The sequence below is a fragment of the Exophiala oligosperma genome (genome assembly GCF_000835515.1).
Source record: "Exophiala oligosperma strain CBS 72588 unplaced genomic scaffold supercont1.2, whole genome shotgun sequence".
NCBI classification, from domain to species: Eukaryota; Fungi; Ascomycota; class Eurotiomycetes; order Chaetothyriales; family Herpotrichiellaceae; genus Exophiala; species Exophiala oligosperma.
Window position 1 is genome coordinate 1,943,419 of NW_015622819.1, and position 16,831 is coordinate 1,960,249.

Sequence of the window (16,831 nt, forward strand, 5' to 3'; positions counted from 1 at the left end):
AGTGTCTGTGAGACTAATGAGAAGAGTACTCCGTCTGCGGGTTACCAATTGAAGTCTCTCTTGGGCCTCCGCGCTCACAGCCTTGCTGGCAAGGCTGTAAGTAGAGCAGCGTCTTGGGTCGCCCCAAAAAGGTTAGTCTACTGCGCCGCGAATAAGTCCTCTCAACGCTTGGCTCTCGTGAAGCGCGCATCTCATTCTGGCTCATTTAATCCGCGTTTCTCTAGTTAGCGAAAAAGACGCCGCAGTCTATGATTTCACTCCCACAGCACAACCACCCGACCTTAGGATATTCATTGTCCGACAAAGATGTTACGCGTCAGTATCTGATGTCGTTCATCTAATACTAGTCAGGAGGCCTTCGCGTCGCCATTCACCACCTCGTTACCTCTTCCTTCTCCTCCCTTCACCATGCCCCGAAAACGTACCCGCGACGAGATGGAGGCCTCTGCGCCCGAAGAGAAGAAGAAGACGGAGCCTTCCTTCCTGCAGAGAATACGAAACATGTGGGAATTTGCCTCTACGATGCAGTTCATCTTCATGTTTGGCAAAGCAATCAAGATTGACGAAGACTTTGACATCGAGGTATGATACAACCCCCATCGAATATGCGTTGCTTGACACTTGACGCAACGCGGCGGAGTAATTTCAATGCACGGAATGGCTAATGGTGGTCTCACAGGACTTTGAGGAAGAATGCCTGAAGCCTGGTTACTCCGAAAAACTCGAAGAGATAGGCTTGACCCTACTCAAATGGATCTCATCGCATCGTGGGCTCGAGTAGGTGCTCTTATCCCGCATCTCTGACCACCAGCTAAACCACCTTAGTTATACCATCTGGGATGAATATACTCGACGTCAGTATCTGGCCAAGGCACCACACCTCAACCCCTATGGCGCAGAAGAGACACCGAAGCGGTTCCGAGACTTCGACATCGTTACCAAGATCAGAGTGCTGCACCAGTTGACGGTATGGACGTTTTGGAACCCTGATCGCATAAGAGAGAAGATGCCTGATCATCCGCGTGAGGTCGATCAACTAGAATGGGTAAGTTTGTGTGCCGCCCAACTTGAACACATGCTTATTGATCCAACCAGCGAGTCGAGGAGTTTGGTTACGACCGTGATGATCGACAATACTACCTACTGGACGACAATCGCTTCTACCGTCGGACTGAACCTCCACTGCCACCAGCGTCCAAAGCCAAGCCGAAAGCCAACTCGAAGAAAGCAATTGCCGCAAGACGAAGAGAGAGCAAACGAAGAAGACTAGAGGCTGAGTTAGAGGACACCACAGATGAAAATCACGAAGAGATTGACGAAAGCCATATGGTTGAAGAACAGACGAAGGAGCCTTGGGAGATTGACACCTTTGGCGGGTTCAAGTGGGAGTGCATTGCCATCACTCTTACAGACTACCATGAATTGTGCGAATCGTTAAAGAAGTCCAAAGACCCCAACGAGAAGGTTTTACGAGACCGTCTCATCTCCGAAGTCATACCGATCATCGAAGCTGCCGAAGAGAAGCAGCGACGAAAGATCGAGCGGCGTCAGCGCGAACTTCTAATGATGGAGAAAATGGTTGGAGCCAAACGATCTAGTCGATTGGCAGACAAGCTGGACCGTGAACGACGCGAAGCCGAAGAAGCCGAGGCTGAACGGAAGAAGCAAGCTGATCTCGCGGCTGCCCATCGAGAAATGGAGAGACAGGAAAAGATGGAGCAGGAACGGCAATCCCGGATGTTGACCCGAGAGCAGCGCATTCGGGACAGAGAATACAAGCGACTCCTTAAGGAGGAAGAACTTGCCAGAGATGCCATCGAACAAAAGAAGATCGAGGAAGGTGAAGTCAGAGGGTCCGACCGTCACCTGAAACAACGCATTGAGAAGAATAAAAAAGAACTGGAAGATCTCAACAATGAGGAAGAATGGACCTTTGACTGCTCAGGCTGTGGTGTCCACGGCAAGAACATCGTAAGTATTACTCTGTTCAATGTCTGCAGTATAGTACTAACATGCTTTTAGGATGATGGCTCACACTGTGTTGCTTGCGAACGATGCAGCGTCTGGCAACATAGTAAGTGTCTGGGTATTTCAAAGTCTGCTGCGGAGAAGAAGGATTTCCATTTCGTTTGTAAAGATTGCAGACGAAAGGAAGAAGACGCAAACAAGCCAAAAATCTCCCTCAAATTCAAGGTTGGCACGTCTTCCTCGCCGGCACCCCCAAGTCCAGTAGCGCCTGCGGCACAACAGTCAGCATCACAGAAGTCGACCCTTGGCAGCGTTGAGATACCGAAACAGAATGTGGTTCGGCCCGCCAGCCAGGGCTCCATGACGAACGGATACCCAGGACAACAATCATCGCCGTCCAGTCACCCACCAAGCTCACCATATCAACCTCGACAGATCCAGAGTAATGGCTTATTCCAGCAATATCCACAAGCTGCCAGCATTCCATGGCAACAGCGATCACTACCCCCAGGTCTTAGCCAACAATCTCCGGGCTCTGATCAGTTCGTTCAATATGTGCCTGGTTATCCTGCCCAACAATCTGCACATGTAGTTGGGAACGGCTTTGTTAGAAGTCCACCTCCTCAATCGGCCGCGCATACACCCTTTCGAAATGGTGCTCCTCTTCAACCCCAGAATCATTCTTACGAACAACGAGCCTTGGTATCTGCACATGACAGTCCTCGCCAGCCAACACGGTCGCCTGCACATGGACAATCAACAAACAATACTGGTCGTCTTCCATCCCCAGTTTTTAATCGTCCGATGATGTCTCCTACCCAGGGCAACATGGATGTTGGACCGGTTGCAGGAATTCCTCAGAAATCTCCATCTCTTGGTCATAATACCGTGAATGGTGTGCCTGTGAATGGCCTTCAGCCTCATCAAAACGGACTCAACACTACCCAAGCGCATGCGACGCCCCGTGCCTCGTCCCGACCTCAAGAGGCTCAGACGCCTACCACACAGCCCATCTCGGGACTTTCCCCAAGAAAGCAACCTACACCCCAGCACTTCCCGCCACCTTCCATCATCCCCCAGAAGCGAAACAGTATGTCTCCGACCTTGCCACCGAATGCCATGGCAGGTGGCCATGTCGAGAGGAGGACGGTCAGCGGCACGCCTGTGCTTCCACCCATCGAGAACCTCCGACCCAGCCCGGAGCAGATGAGGAAGATGAGCAGCAATGAACCCGTCCCGACCCCGAGCAAGCAACCTCAACCTTCTCCGACAACGGCGGCGGCGAGTGGCGAGAATGGCGGTTTTGGCCATCACCACAGCAGCAGCAGTCCGCCTCCCGATAAGATGGAGGATGTACAACAGCACGTCACTGGCGCGGAGGTGAAGACTTCATGATGACAATTAATGTGAAGATGCGACGAATCCAACGAAGCTAGATTTTGGATGGGGACATCTTGGGACGCCTGGTGGGGTATGATTATGGTCATGATTAATATTCCTTCTACGGTCATTGCGTGCATTGGTAACCACGATACTGGTGCACATGCAGGGGAATGATATCGCCAGGACTGTTTGGATTAGATTAGAGAGACGAAAAGGCGATTGGTTATTCAAAACGCGTTGTTGGATAGTACGAACCTCCCAATGCAATGTCCGCTAAACCTTTCTATGCTTGTGAAGAGACCATTGCATACTCATTACACCAAGGGAAATCAGAGACAAGTGCCATAATTTGCGACCACCGATGTTATCGCCGTCTATCCCTAACGTGTCTAGTTTGAAACTGTCGTTGAAGAAAATCAAAGAGGAATGGAGAACGAGACGCTGATTGTAACGCAGTATACAGGAACGTTAGGTGCTGGTACACGATCAAAAGTGTTGTTACAGTACACCGCCATCCACGTGTTTACTGATGACGTTCTTGTTAAATCTCGCTCCGTCTCGCCATTATGGCTTTAACCGTCGTGTCGATTCGAAGCAAATATCAAGTGGTCCTCATGACCTCTTCCATCTTGGTCAAGGCGTCGACGGCGCGGAATGGTTTGGGCAGGACGGCGTCGACTCCGGCCTCCATGGCCGAGGCGATCTGTTCGGAGCGGGCGTTGGCCGTGATGGCGATGATGTGGATGTGTTTGGTGATGAGGCCGTCCCGGCGGAGCTTGCGGATCTGGCGCGTGCAACTCAGGCCGTCGAGGACGGGCATCTCGACGTCCATCAGTATACAATCAATGTCGACGTCGAGGTTCGCCGAAGGCGAGTCGACGGTCTGCAAAGGTCGGTAGTCGTGCCAGGCCTTGGTGCGCGGGAGAAAGTCCAAGGCCTCTTGGCCGTGGTTGGCGATGTACACCGTACACCCGGCGCGTTTGAGCTGCTTGGTCAGGACCTGGGCGTTGATGATGTTGTCTTCGACGAGCAGGACCTGGACGGCCGTCGTGGGCACGGCGTTTTCTTTGCTGGGGAACCGGGTGATTTGGCTCATCATCTCCGTCGACGCTGCCGCAGCGGCCGCCGCCGTGGAGCTGGGCGGTTGTGACGGTGGTTGAAGTGATTGTCTGTGTTGTTGTTTGTGGTCATCCGACGCCGTGGGGGGAGGAGGCGCCTTGCGCACTTTGATATAGAAGGCGAATTTCGTGCCTTGGCCCGGGGTCGAGGCCACACCGATCTGGCCGCCCATGTTCTCGGTCAGTTCGCGGGACACGAAGAGACCGAGACCTGACCCGCCATACTTGATGTGTGTCTTTTTCGTGGCCTGTTGGAAGCGGTTGAAGAGCCGAGTCATTTCCTTTTGTTCGAGTCCCTTGCCTGTGTCGGACACGGTGAACAACAGGTAGACCACGTCGCCGGTTCCCCATTCGGATCCCGTCGTGGCGTCACGCCTCTCTTGCTTCGTCGGGAACCAGGTGATGTTTTCGAGCGGAGGAGGGGGGTGGGAGAAGGCGCCCCGGGTGACGGTGATTTTCCTCTTGGATTCCAGTTTGGTGAACTTGACGGCATTGGTGAGTAGGTTGACGAAGATCTGCGTTAGTCGTGCAGGATCCAGAGCGACCCAGTCTAGATTGAGGCGCGTGTATGACTCGTCAGTGCGATGCTCTACGGTGATTGAGTTGGTATCGAACTCGGCTTGACACATCGTCAAGGTCGACTCGACGACGAGTGCAGGCTGTACTACAGCTGGCCAGATCGACAGGAGCTGCGAGTCGAGCTTCGAAAGGGTCAGGACGTCGTCAATGACCCTTTTCTGATGCGTCGCGCACAGGAGAATGGTCTTGCCGTTTTCCGCCTTCTCTTTGAGCAGCTGGAGCGCAGAATCTGCAGAATGATCGTCCAATGAGTCCCAGTCCTCGATAGAAGAAGCGATGCCGTCAGCCAATTGCATTATGGCGGACAGCGGATTCCTCATCTCGTGAGAGACGACATCGATGAAGGCTTCTTGCAGTTTTCGAGCCTCGGTGGCTTCGGCGGCCAGACGACTTTGGATTTTTTCGGTCCATTTGATGCGGCTGATATCGGTTATGCAGCACACAATGCTTGACAACACTCCATCTGTGAAGGACGGGAATGCGTTTGCGAGAATCCAGCAGTTCTCCTCTTCGGGGTCAGGATGCCCGGGACGGGGAGGAGGCTTCCATTTCTGCGCGAGTCGAAATTCTTGTGACATCGGCTTGTGCTCGTCGACCAGGGACGCCCAGAAGCCCATGGCCACATCTCGTTCGTCAGGGTGGACCACGTCCATGAAAGAGAAGGCATATTTATCCGTACATGAATGTCCCGTTATAGAATAGAATTGAGGGTTCGCCCAGATAAGATGGCCGTGTGGGGTTAGCCTGAGCATTCCAACAGGTCCATATTCCGCAACCTCTCTGATCTGTTTTTCATTTTCCTCTAGTTGCATTGTCAGCTTCTCGGCTCGGTGCTGCGCTTCTTCTAGGTCCACAGCGGAGGCAATTGCGGCGGAGGCTTGTCGGCACAACGCAGTTACGAAAGCATCGTCTTCCGGCTGGTAACGACGGCGAGGATTGAGCCCAAAGACAAGGATACCTAGTAATCGCTGACCGACGGAAATCGGCAGAAATGCCATGCTGGCTGGTTGCTCACCGTAGCCTTGCCACTCGAATCCGTCAAGTAGTTCTGGTGGCAAAGATCCATCGTGTTGGTGGAGAACAATGGGGTTTTGTGTTGATTTGGCTCTTCTGTAATGGAAAAGAAAGCCGGACGGTGCCTCGTACATATCCAGCATTTCTGGGACGAGCCGATGACCGTGTGCGGGAAGGCCTAAGGACTGTTGTAGTGTAAGTCTGCATGCATTGCCACTATCCTCTGCCGAGTACACAAACGCCATGGGGAAGTCCATGACATTGTTTCGCAATGCCTGAAACATATGCTCCCACGCGGGGGTGTCGAGTGTGTCTGGGGGCGATGAAATTGCATACAAGGTTTTCGCCCTTCTTTCATTAACAATATCGTTGGTTATCTCCGAGGCTCGGTTGTACCAGGCTGCAAGTTTACCATCGTCGCCTAGGATAGGCAAGAATGAGCCTCGCCAATATGTTTCTTCGTGCCTTCCATCAGAATATGTCGGAAACATAGGCATATTGGCGATGTCGAGGGTCTGGGACTCGGCTTGCAACTTGTCGTATAGACCTTGCATGGCTGACCATTCTTTCCTCCAAACTTCTGCGAATGGCTTCCCTTGAACATCACGGCTAATATGAAACCTGGCTCTGAAGTCTTCGTACGCTTGACGATTGAAACATGCCAGGAACTTAGGTCCCCAATAAATGACTACAGCATGGTCATCTGCCACTGCGAGGTTGACTAGAGTGCGCAGTGAAGTTGGCCAATGCTCAAGAGGTCCATATTCAGTTGTAGACCAGTTTGTCCCTTTCAGAAACCATTCTGTATTTTCATTCTTTGGGAGATGGTTGGTCCAGCAAGGAGTTCTCTTGTTCAAACTCGTAGATGGGTAAGTGGCTCCTTGGTATGAGGCTCCATTTGCAAGAGCCGTCGTTTCCGGATTGAGTGTGAAGTTCTCCATTCCGTCATCGGTTGCAGCAGAGGCTATACTCAAGGCTTCCAGTTTCTTGACGTTGTCCGGTAATTCTCGGGTGACCGGGTTGGTCTCCATTTTTGGAACCAACAACCCTTTCCGAAATAGAAGTCGCCAGCTCTAACATTCCTGTTGTTCTAGAAGCAAATTGAAGGATGTCTGTACTCCATGAATTACGAAGAGAAGGTGACTGCCGGCGCTATAATACGTCCATAGGCTTGTAGGACTTTGTCAATTCTGACCAAAATGCGAGTCTGGTGGTATGCTAGTATGCAACGTCGATGGATAGTGGCGGTTGATCTTTAAGTGAGATATCCCCGGTGAAGATTGGATGAAAAAGATTGGACAAGTCAGCCTGGAAGGTGAAGGGGATACGAAAAAATGAGAGGTTGCTGGTCGGTACAAGAGTAGTTAAATGAAGTAGATCATCCCACGGCTGGCAAACCGAATCTTGGGCGCTTTTGGGGGCGCAGGGATCACGGGAGCGGGAGCACGTGCATCGCAGCCAGATCATGACAAGCGATGGTGACACCATGCACTCTGACCAAAATTCAAACACCCAAATAGTGGCCCAAGCGGTGGCCTATACAGCGAAACGACCAGTTACAATCCCACTGGGAGTCCGAGAAAAAGTAAAAACGCAAGGGAATAATCTCGCCTGGTAAGACCTTCGATAGTTGCGGCACCAGTTCTCCGTATCCGTACACTGATCCGAAACATCCCAGAGACCCCCATTGTTCGAACTCCTCAACGGTGATATCCTTAGATACTCCGTACACTAGGGCTCCTTGTCGTCTCGTGGTCTGCTCGGCATATCCGGTAACCGGACAGCAAGCGCCAGATCGTCCCAAGGGTTCATCAGGGTACGAGTACGGAGTATGGAGAGGACCCTGAATTTCCTCTTTCATCAGGAGCGGTGATGTATTCGTCACACTACGGCCATTTCTCATCCTTCTATTTCGATTGACTGACATCAATGACAGAAGGCCCTCTCCTTTGAATCTAGCAAGATCCATTTTTTTTCTGTCTTGGTATCTACTCTGTACTCGTATCAAGGCTCCAAATACCCATTTCCTGACCGAGTAGACCCGGTGACTGTCTTCCATCGTTCCAAAAGAATCTCGGCGTTGGCCATTGTTGGCTTAGACAACTTCTGATGTGGCTCGCCGTCCGTTCGAGGCTAATCAAGAGGATGCTCCTAGAGAAGGAGTGTCTTTTAATCTTACCATGAGGAGTCTTCTATCATATTGCCTGCTTTCTGCACTAGCGACCTTTGTTCTAAACATCGCGTGGCAGAAATGGTGGTTGCGCGAGGTCTTCGTTGACCCGTCAGCGATTATATCTCAGGCACTGAGAATAACATCAAGGTCATGGGAACTCGGTACACTAACACAGGCTCTTCTTGAGCTTGAAGCTCCAGAGCTGACAGTGTTCGCATCAAACCCTTTCCCTGAAGGTCAGATTCCTCCAGTCGTCCAACCTGATAATGTGAGAGCGCTCAAATACGCACGTTCCAACATATGGACGAATCATTCTCATCTACTCTTCAATGGAGAGGGTGAGCACGATAGCTACTTTCTTATGCTCGTTACCTCGAACCAAAGTGTATGCTCACAGACGTAGGCTCGCCAGCGGATCCGGCTTCGTTGGGGATTGCTGCACTCCTCCTCGGTGGGCATGATCAAACCTACTCGGACGCAGCAAGACGACAAGCCGAATATCTGATGTTCAACGCCACGAGATTACATATAAATCAGACCAATTTGGCCATTTCTCACCGCGACGAGCCACCAGAGCTCTGGGGAGATTTCATTTACATGGTCCCTCCCTTTTTGGCTTACTATGGTGCCGTCAACCACGACCTGTACCCTCTGCAAGAGGCTGTGCGCCAGTGTCAGCTTTACAATGATGTCTTGGAGACCGACATCGTCCTCGAGTCGGGCAAGATCTGTCGAGGACTGTGGCGGCATATCGTGTCAGGTCCGGCAGAGTTGCCATCGGGCGTGTGCTGTTCAGATTCAAATGTCTGGCTGACAAGCAACGCGTGGGCAGTAGCTGGGATGACCAGAGTGCTTGCCACAGTTCTGAAATGGAGTCCACCTGCGACCAGCAGCATCAACTTGACTGCTTACGATGATTTCGTGGGTGCAACAAAAGACGTCCTTATCAATATCATCAACTCCATGCTCACATGCACGATTGCTCAAGGTCGAGACATGAGCTCTGGTCTACTGCGCAATTATCTGGATGGAAGAGCACGACTTCCTGCAGCTGATGCCTTTGGAGACACGGCTGGAACGGCACTCATGGCAGCGGCTGTTTGTCGACTGGCGGTCCTTTTCCCCGGTCTCTTCGCCGCGTCAGACATTTTGCATTGGGCCGATGCCAATTGGTATGCTGTAATAAAACACATTGACAAGTCAGGTATAGTTGGGCCAGTAGCAGATGTGTCGAACGTCCCGAGCAAAGTCCCAGTTCGGCAAACGAGCGAGGGACAAAGTATGGCCTTGCTCATGTACAGTGCGCGACGAGATTGCGTTAGAGCAGGATTATGCGATGGGGCGACAAGGGTTCAGTCGAAGCTGGTGGCCAAACTGCTATCTATGTGGCGTCAGAAAAGCGCAGTATGGGCATAAGTGGCACGAGGCTGAGATAGATGCGAGGAAGATTTGTCAGGGAATTGAGTGCGTCCTCGTACTCGTAGTGGCAGGCGAAGGCGACGGCGAAGACCCCGGACGAGGCTTGGAGTTTAGATGGAGGGGCAATTCAGTCTTGGAATCAGCTCACGTGGGCATAATTATTAGGTGCAGTACAATGTTGTACGTGAGTTAATTCGTCATAGTCTAGACCACTATTTGAGGAGATTCACAGGGTGAGTTCAACTTGGCGGGGCAAGCGAATCCAGCCAAAAACTCCCTGCCATCAATGTGCCTTGTGCCCGCACTTCAGGTTATCGCCCGCCGCCCATCACATTCTTAAGTCAAACAGGCCGAGCATCCGATAAAACAATCGAGGCTGTTCAATATCCTGTCGCTTTCATCACATTGACCAACCTGTGCACTTGATACTTTTCGGCCTTTGCAACCTGGCTTTGCTCGTTCCTCTGCCGAATCCTCTCGAATTTCCTACCCTCCGAACATCCATGGTAACACTCCGCCATGTCTGATTCTCCCATTACGAATGCCCCCGTCGGGCCGCAAGAAAAACCTATCCTGGACAAGTTAATACTGGTCAGAGACAAGTTGCTGCTTCTGAAACAAGACAAGAGCACCTATGTGAAGTCGTCCGACGTCATTCCCCTCTACGATCAGGTCATTGAGCAGGTGTCCATCCTCAACGACGTCCGTGGTCCAGAGCACCTGGTACAGAATCGGGTCGACACGGTTCTTGATGACTGCCTACAACTCATCTCCCTCTTCTTCATGGCTGTTGGACGAAACCACGAGGCACCCGCACTGTACGCTATGACCGGAAACATTATGCGGCTGTGTCACCACCTCAAAGAGGCCGCCTTCTATAGTAAGAAGGATCTCACGAGCCTAGAGAATACACTCGACAAGATGCAAGCGACTTTGGAGCAGGGGAAAGACGTCTATTCAGACCATTTGTTGACGCGAATACAATACCGCCTGGAGATCTGCAAGGCCATGCTAAAAGAGTTGAGCGATTTCCTCAGCACACTCTCTCCAGACATGGTACCAGTATGGGAGAAATTGGTGTCTATATTGAGAGCAATTGCCGCCCTGAATACGAGAAGCAAGGTAAAATTTGAGACACCTGTTGTGTCATCAACAAGCAGAGCTAACTGTCAGCTACAGTACAGCCATAAGGACCTAGACGAACTGCGAGGTGAATTGCTCAACATTCAGGCCACGATGAAGGACGGTAAACTACCAGACAAGACTGGTGTCGCTTCGTCGGGTCAGGATCTCGTTGTCCCTTTGCTCACTCGGTGCCTCAAGTTCACCGACATCGTACACGAGCGGTATGGTCGAACGTTTAATCGAAACAATCCACAGGCTAACAAAGATTACAGACAAGGCAAAATAGACGAACGATTCAAAGACATATATGACAAATTGCTCGAGATCCGCAACCAACTTGAACGTTTGACCATGACGCAGGCATGGTCTCTCAGAGAGACCGACTTGTTCATGTGGCAGAGGAAGCTGGATCGCATAGACGATTCCAGACGCGATGGCAACTTTTTTGACGCCGAGGGCCATCCGGCGGATTTACATGCCCAACGAGTAAGGAGATTCACGCTGCGAAAGATCCTAGCTAAATATTCCACAGACCCTGCTTTATCTCATCCGACGAGGTTACGCCTATATCTATCAGCTTCTCATCGCGTCTGAGCCGGTCTCGGAGGCCTTGCTACCAATCTACAATCAGCTCCTCACCTTGCGACGGTGTCTGGTTGAAGTCAAGAAAGCTGGTGGCGTTTCCAACCCCAGAGAACTGTACCCTTATAGTATGAAATTGAACTCGATTGACAACATGAGGGTGGATGGAAAGTTTCAAATTGGAAAGGATATACCTGAAGGACAAGGCGCTGTTAATGATCTGCTTGCAGAATGCTACGACCTAGCCTATGAGCTCAGGACAGCAGCTGAGCAAGAAAGCAATGATGAATAGTCCCGATGAGACCCAGTGAAAGAAAATGTCAGCAACAGGCGTCAGGTGTTCTTCTTAGCTGGCTTGACGATGTTATCATCAGGACAAGGTCTGGGTGGCTATTCTTGTGCATCACTCAAAAGCCGGAGTGCTGTTCTATGTGCGTTCTTTTGCGCATTTCGGGGCTGTGAGGCTTAAGCCAGGCAGCATCCTTGAGTGTATCGTTATCGTCATCAAGCAATCTCACACGCGTACAAGTCTCAACTAAACAGCAGCGTCTTATCGTTGTTCATCAAGGAATGTATTTCTTTCTATGGTGTACTCGCTCAAGGATGACGCCCTCCAGCCTTGTGTAATCATATGCGCTGTGAATGGTGGCCTCGTCCTCCTCGGCCCACAATTATATCCGATGTCGCTAAGCTACCGAGGATCTGAAAAATGTTGGATTCGAATGGCATTTTCCACAACTAGGTCTCGATAATCTTTGTTTCCTTGTGCTGTTGAAGCGCAAATGCTCAAAATGTCGGCACTCCTACAGAGAAGGCCGTCCCTTGCAGTGAGGTGTCCACTCGACCTCGGAACCTCCACCCTCTCGCGAAGTGCTGCTCGACGTGCGTACGCCGTACATGCCCAGTCACAACCTCATCCGCGAAGAAAGGCGGCGGTTCCTCCCTACCAGAAGATCCTCAAGAGGTTCGAAGAAGTCCGCACGATACTCGGCTCGCGAAAATTGACATTGGCTGAAAAGATTCTTTACGCCCATCTCGACAATCCAGAAGAATCACTATTGACCAACACCGACAATGGCAAGAATATTCGCGGCAATGCAAACCTCAAGCTTAAACCCGACCGAGTCGCCATGCAAGATGCCTCTGCACAGATGGCTATTCTACAATTCATGACTTGCAATTTGCCTTCCACCGCCGTACCTGCGAGCATACATTGCGATCATATGATTGTGGGCGAAAATGGCGCAGACACAGACTTGCCGAATTCGATTGCCGGGAACAAGGAAGTCTTCGACTTTTTGGAGTCTGCAGCAAAGAGATATGGTATAGAATTCTGGCCTCCGGGTGCTGGAATTATACATCAGACTGTCCTTGAAAATTATGCCGCCCCTGGCTTGATGATGCTGGGCACAGATTCGCACACTCCAAATGCGGGCGGTCTGGGCGCGATTGCAATTGGTGTTGGCGGCGCGGATGCTGTCGATGCCCTTGTCGACGCTCCATGGGAGCTCAAAGCTCCAAAGATGTTGGGTGTCCGTTTGGAGGGCAAGCTCAGTGGCTGGGCGTCACCCAAGGATGTGATTCTTCATCTTGCAGGCCAGCTCACCGTTCGTGGTGGTACCGGCTCCATCATTGAATACACTGGTCCAGGACTCGACACACTCAGTTGCACCGGCATGGCCACGATCTGCAACATGGGCGCTGAAGTTGGCGCGACGACTTCCATATTCCCCTTTACCGAGAGTCACATCCCTTACCTCCAGGCCACTGGACGCGCAGCTCTTGTCGACGCTATCAAGGGAATTGCATATGGCTCTGAGCAGTTCAACTTCCTCCGTGCAGATTCAGGTGCCGAATACGACCGAGAAGTCACCATCAATTTGTCTAGTCTTGAACCACATATCAATGGACCGTTCACACCAGATCTATCTACACCATTGTCTAAGTTCAAAGACGCCGTCGAAACTAACAAATGGCCTGGTACATTCTCGGCTGGACTGATCGGCAGTTGCACGAACAGTTCCTACGAGGATATGACCAGAGCGGAAGACTTGGTGAAGCAAGCACAAGCTGCAGGTCTCAAGCCCAAATCCGACTTTTTCATCACTCCTGGAAGCGAGCAAGTCCGCGCCACTTTGGACGATAGTAAGACTCTCCAAACCTTCGAAGGCGCTGGAGGAACCGTGCTCGCTAATGCTTGCGGTCCTTGCATTGGTCAGTGGAAGCGTACCGATGGGATGAAGAAAGGTGAAGACAATGCCATCATCTGCTCATACAATCGGAATTTCCCAGGCCGCAACGATGGCAACCCTCGAACGATGAGTTTCCTGGCTTCTCCGGAGATCGTCACAGCCATGTCGTTCTCCGGATCGACTTCATTCAATCCCATTACTGACGAGATCCCTCTGCCGTCGGGCGAAAAGTTCAAGTTTGAACCCCCCAAGGGAACTGCGCTACCAGGATCTGGCTTCGCCATAGGCAACCCGGCTTTCTTGCCATCGTCCGCCGAGCCTGACTCAAGCGTGCAAGTTGTTGTTGACCCTGAGTCCGACCGGTTGGCTCTCTTGGAGCCTTTCGAGACATTCCCGGAGGGCGATCTTAAAGGATTGAAAGTCCTCTACAAAGTAAAGGGCCAATGTACGACCGACACCATATCGGCTGCTGGTCCATGGCTCAAATACAAGGGACATCTACCAAACATTGCAGAAAACACCCTGATTGGCGCAATCAACGCCGCCACTGGAGAAACCAATACTGCCTATGACGCTGATGGTTCCAAATCATCAATTCCAGAGCTTGCCAAGAAGTGGAAGCAGAAAGGCCAGCATTGGCTTGTGGTGGCTGAAGACAATTACGGTGAGGGATCTGCGCGAGAACACGCAGCACTCCAGCCCAGATATCTGGGCGGGCAAGTCATTTTGGCTAAGAGCTTTGCACGTATCCATGAGACCAATTTGAAGAAGCAAGGAGTCGTACCCTTGACTTTCGCCAACAAAGAAGATTATGATCGTATCGACGCTTGCGATTCGGTCGATACTGAAGGCCTCTGGGACGTTTTGAGAAATGATGGACAAGGCGAAATTCGACTGAAGGTCACTAAGATAAACGGGGAGACTTTCACGATCCCGGTCAAGCACACTTTGAGTAAGGATCAATGCGGATTTATTCTGGCTGGCAGTGCATTAAACTTGCTTGCGAAGCGCAACAGGCCAGAGTAAGTCGATCTTCTATTTGGTATGCTGCCAAAACGATATGGCTAGCCAGACTCGGCCTCGTGGTTTGCGGATCGTGGCTCCCATGATCGTCCGACCCTGGTCACCGCTATTCGATAACGGCGACTGCCGTGAAAGGCATACTTGACAGCAAACAGGCAGACTTTAAAGGCGAACATCTCCACCTGGGCTGATTCATACTACTACACAAGCTTTGGAAGCTGGTCTGCGTCGCTCCATCTCATCGATAGCAACGACAATTCTCCATCCTGATTGTAGACCACGCGCGGGATTGCGGCAACTCAACGTACTCCATTTATCAGCAGCATGAGTGAGTCACTGGGATTTCTCTTGGCGAACAAAAACTCATCCCGTAACCCCCGAAGGGATTGTGGGAATATAAAACCAGGAAACCAGATTTTTAAAGGAGCAACACCGATGCGACTCGAACCCTACCACCCATTACTCCCGACTCTCTCCAGGATATTGCTCAAGTTCACAGGCGACATGCTGGTAAGCATTGCGCTCATGAACTCCAGAAGGGATTCTGGGTACTATGAAGGAAGGCCTTTTGTGTTCAGACAAGAGTCCCATTGTTGAACAAAATTTGAAAAACATAATATATCAAGTGAACATTTTCTGTGACTGTGACTGGAGTGGGTATGTGTATATTGATTGCGCCAAGGAAGTGTTGTGCGATTGTTGAATACACCACTATTCTTTCTGACGAGGACTCGAGTTAAGTGAAAGATATTGCGCTATGAGATTTCTCTCATCTTGTCGGCGATCTACATCAATGACTCCACGATCAAGCATTGGAATGGGGTAGGAACGGTATCAATGTCAGGTTTGACGGAAACATCCCAACCTGTATCACATTTGGGACACCAAGGTCGTTGCACAACTTGCAATTAGCTCGTCTGACGAACATTCCGCCAAAACCTTGACCACCCACATGAAGGCCGGTGCTTAAGGTTGGGACGTGGACGAGCCTGAATGACACGCGTTCGACGGCACGGAGCTGGGAAAGTGAGGCGAATGACTGTGTCTGCAACGATGTGCTCAGTGTCTGAATCGATGCAGTCGAAGGATGCGATCCGAGTGGAAGCTATTACCAGGCACTTTTTTGACGTGGCAAGGACGCAAATAGCATGAGCAGGGTACAGGTTGGGGGGCCCTGGCTGAATTTGATTTTCCCTGGACAGAATGCCTCGTACTGTTGCGATACTTGAGGTTTTAAAGGACGGCGGAGTCTAAGCAGTCCCGACCACATATGCTTGGACGTTTGCCCAACGAGAAGTCCGATCTGCTGGTGGTGTCTATTTTCTGCGTCGCTCCACATAACCGGATCCTTTGCGTGTGTCGAGTCTTGTTCTCACCCGGTGCCCTTTGTACGTCAAGGTAGCCAGTCTCTTGCGAGGCCGCCACTTGCATAGAATACAATGTTCCAGGCATTCAGAATCGGCTCTCGTAGTGGCGAAGTATCCTCGTGTTCAGCTAGGTGAAGATCAAAGGCTGAAAGCCAAGGCGTGCTGAAAGAACTCACGAGGCTAGACGGAGTACAAGGAGTATCAAACGGCTAGCCTACCTATTGTAGGTGGTTGTCTCGTGTCAGTCCGTATTACCATCCAGCACTCCTGGCGCTCTTGGACGAGAGAGGGATAAATTGCGAAAAACAACGGCCACTCTCCATACAAGATACTGTACTAGTTCGACAATAGGAAAGTAATCTGCAGCTCTATTTCCCTTTTCAAAGACAAGAAGAAGAAGAAAATGTCATCCATTTATTCCGGAGTCAGTCATCCCAGGCCTCTCGTATTTTTTTTTCAGCCCCCCCTGAGAAACCCAGTTTCGGAGAAGAGACCATTACGGACAAAGAAACGTTTGCCATGGGGCAAGCGGCGCCCCAAGTCATCCCATGTCCGAATCTAATGCAAGGGTCGATGTTCAGGTCCGCTCGAAAGATTTAAACGTCCCTTTGTAGACCAGTGGTCGATCTTTGGTCGGAATGGCTTTTTTTCGATTGTACTCCGTACGAGAATTATATGCGTATACTGTACGGAGTGCGGCGTAGGAAATGATAACATATATAGACTGATTGCCCATGCGAGTCAATCCTGTGAGGTTGTAGATGACCTCCCTGCGTCTCAACACACAAGCATTGTACTTGGGTATCTCCCTAGAGAAAGAGCCAACCCACCGGATTCACGAGTACGAGGCAGAGACACTGTCAAACACCCAGAGAAAAAAAAACAACG

At 51.0% G+C, this 16,831-nt stretch overlaps 5 protein-coding genes across 5 annotated transcripts; 4 read left to right on the forward strand and 1 right to left on the reverse strand.

The window, feature by feature from the left end:
* The first annotated feature begins 218 nt into the window (after window positions 1–218).
* PV06_02151 (uncharacterized protein) lies at window positions 219–4,080 on the forward strand. The gene is made up of 5 exons (XM_016402800.1): window positions 219–582; window positions 680–777; window positions 826–1,045; window positions 1,096–1,971; window positions 2,023–4,080. Exons 1-5 carry the CDS (start codon window positions 409–411, stop codon window positions 3,361–3,363), a joined length of 2,709 nt encoding a protein of 902 aa, XP_016266697.1. The 5' UTR covers window positions 219–408; the 3' UTR covers window positions 3,364–4,080.
* PV06_02152 (uncharacterized protein) lies at window positions 3,495–7,421 on the reverse strand. The gene has a single exon (XM_016402801.1). The coding sequence runs from the start codon at window positions 7,091–7,093 to the stop codon at window positions 3,953–3,955; it is 3,141 nt and encodes a 1,046-aa protein (XP_016266698.1). The 5' UTR covers window positions 7,094–7,421; the 3' UTR covers window positions 3,495–3,952.
* An 821-nt stretch (window positions 7,422–8,242) lies between these two features.
* On the forward strand, window positions 8,243–9,755 carry PV06_02153 (uncharacterized protein; the record flags this gene model as incomplete). Its single annotated transcript, XM_016402802.1, has 2 exons — window positions 8,243–8,573; window positions 8,639–9,755. 2 exons carry the CDS (start codon window positions 8,243–8,245, stop codon window positions 9,649–9,651), a joined length of 1,344 nt encoding a protein of 447 aa, XP_016266699.1. The 3' UTR covers window positions 9,652–9,755.
* Window positions 9,756–9,909: 154 nt separating this feature from the next.
* Window positions 9,910–11,930, forward strand: PV06_02154 (uncharacterized protein). Its single transcript, XM_016402803.1, has 4 exons — window positions 9,910–10,776; window positions 10,834–11,000; window positions 11,052–11,265; window positions 11,312–11,930. The coding sequence occupies exons 1-4, from the start codon at window positions 10,174–10,176 to the stop codon at window positions 11,651–11,653; spliced, it is 1,326 nt and encodes a 441-aa protein (XP_016266700.1). The 5' UTR covers window positions 9,910–10,173; the 3' UTR covers window positions 11,654–11,930.
* Window positions 11,931–12,105: 175 nt separating this feature from the next.
* PV06_02155 (aconitate hydratase, mitochondrial) lies at window positions 12,106–16,379 on the forward strand. The gene has a single exon (XM_016402804.1). It carries the CDS (start codon window positions 12,144–12,146, stop codon window positions 14,577–14,579), a length of 2,436 nt encoding a protein of 811 aa, XP_016266701.1. The 5' UTR covers window positions 12,106–12,143; the 3' UTR covers window positions 14,580–16,379.
* The last annotated feature ends 452 nt before the right edge of the window (window positions 16,380–16,831 follow it).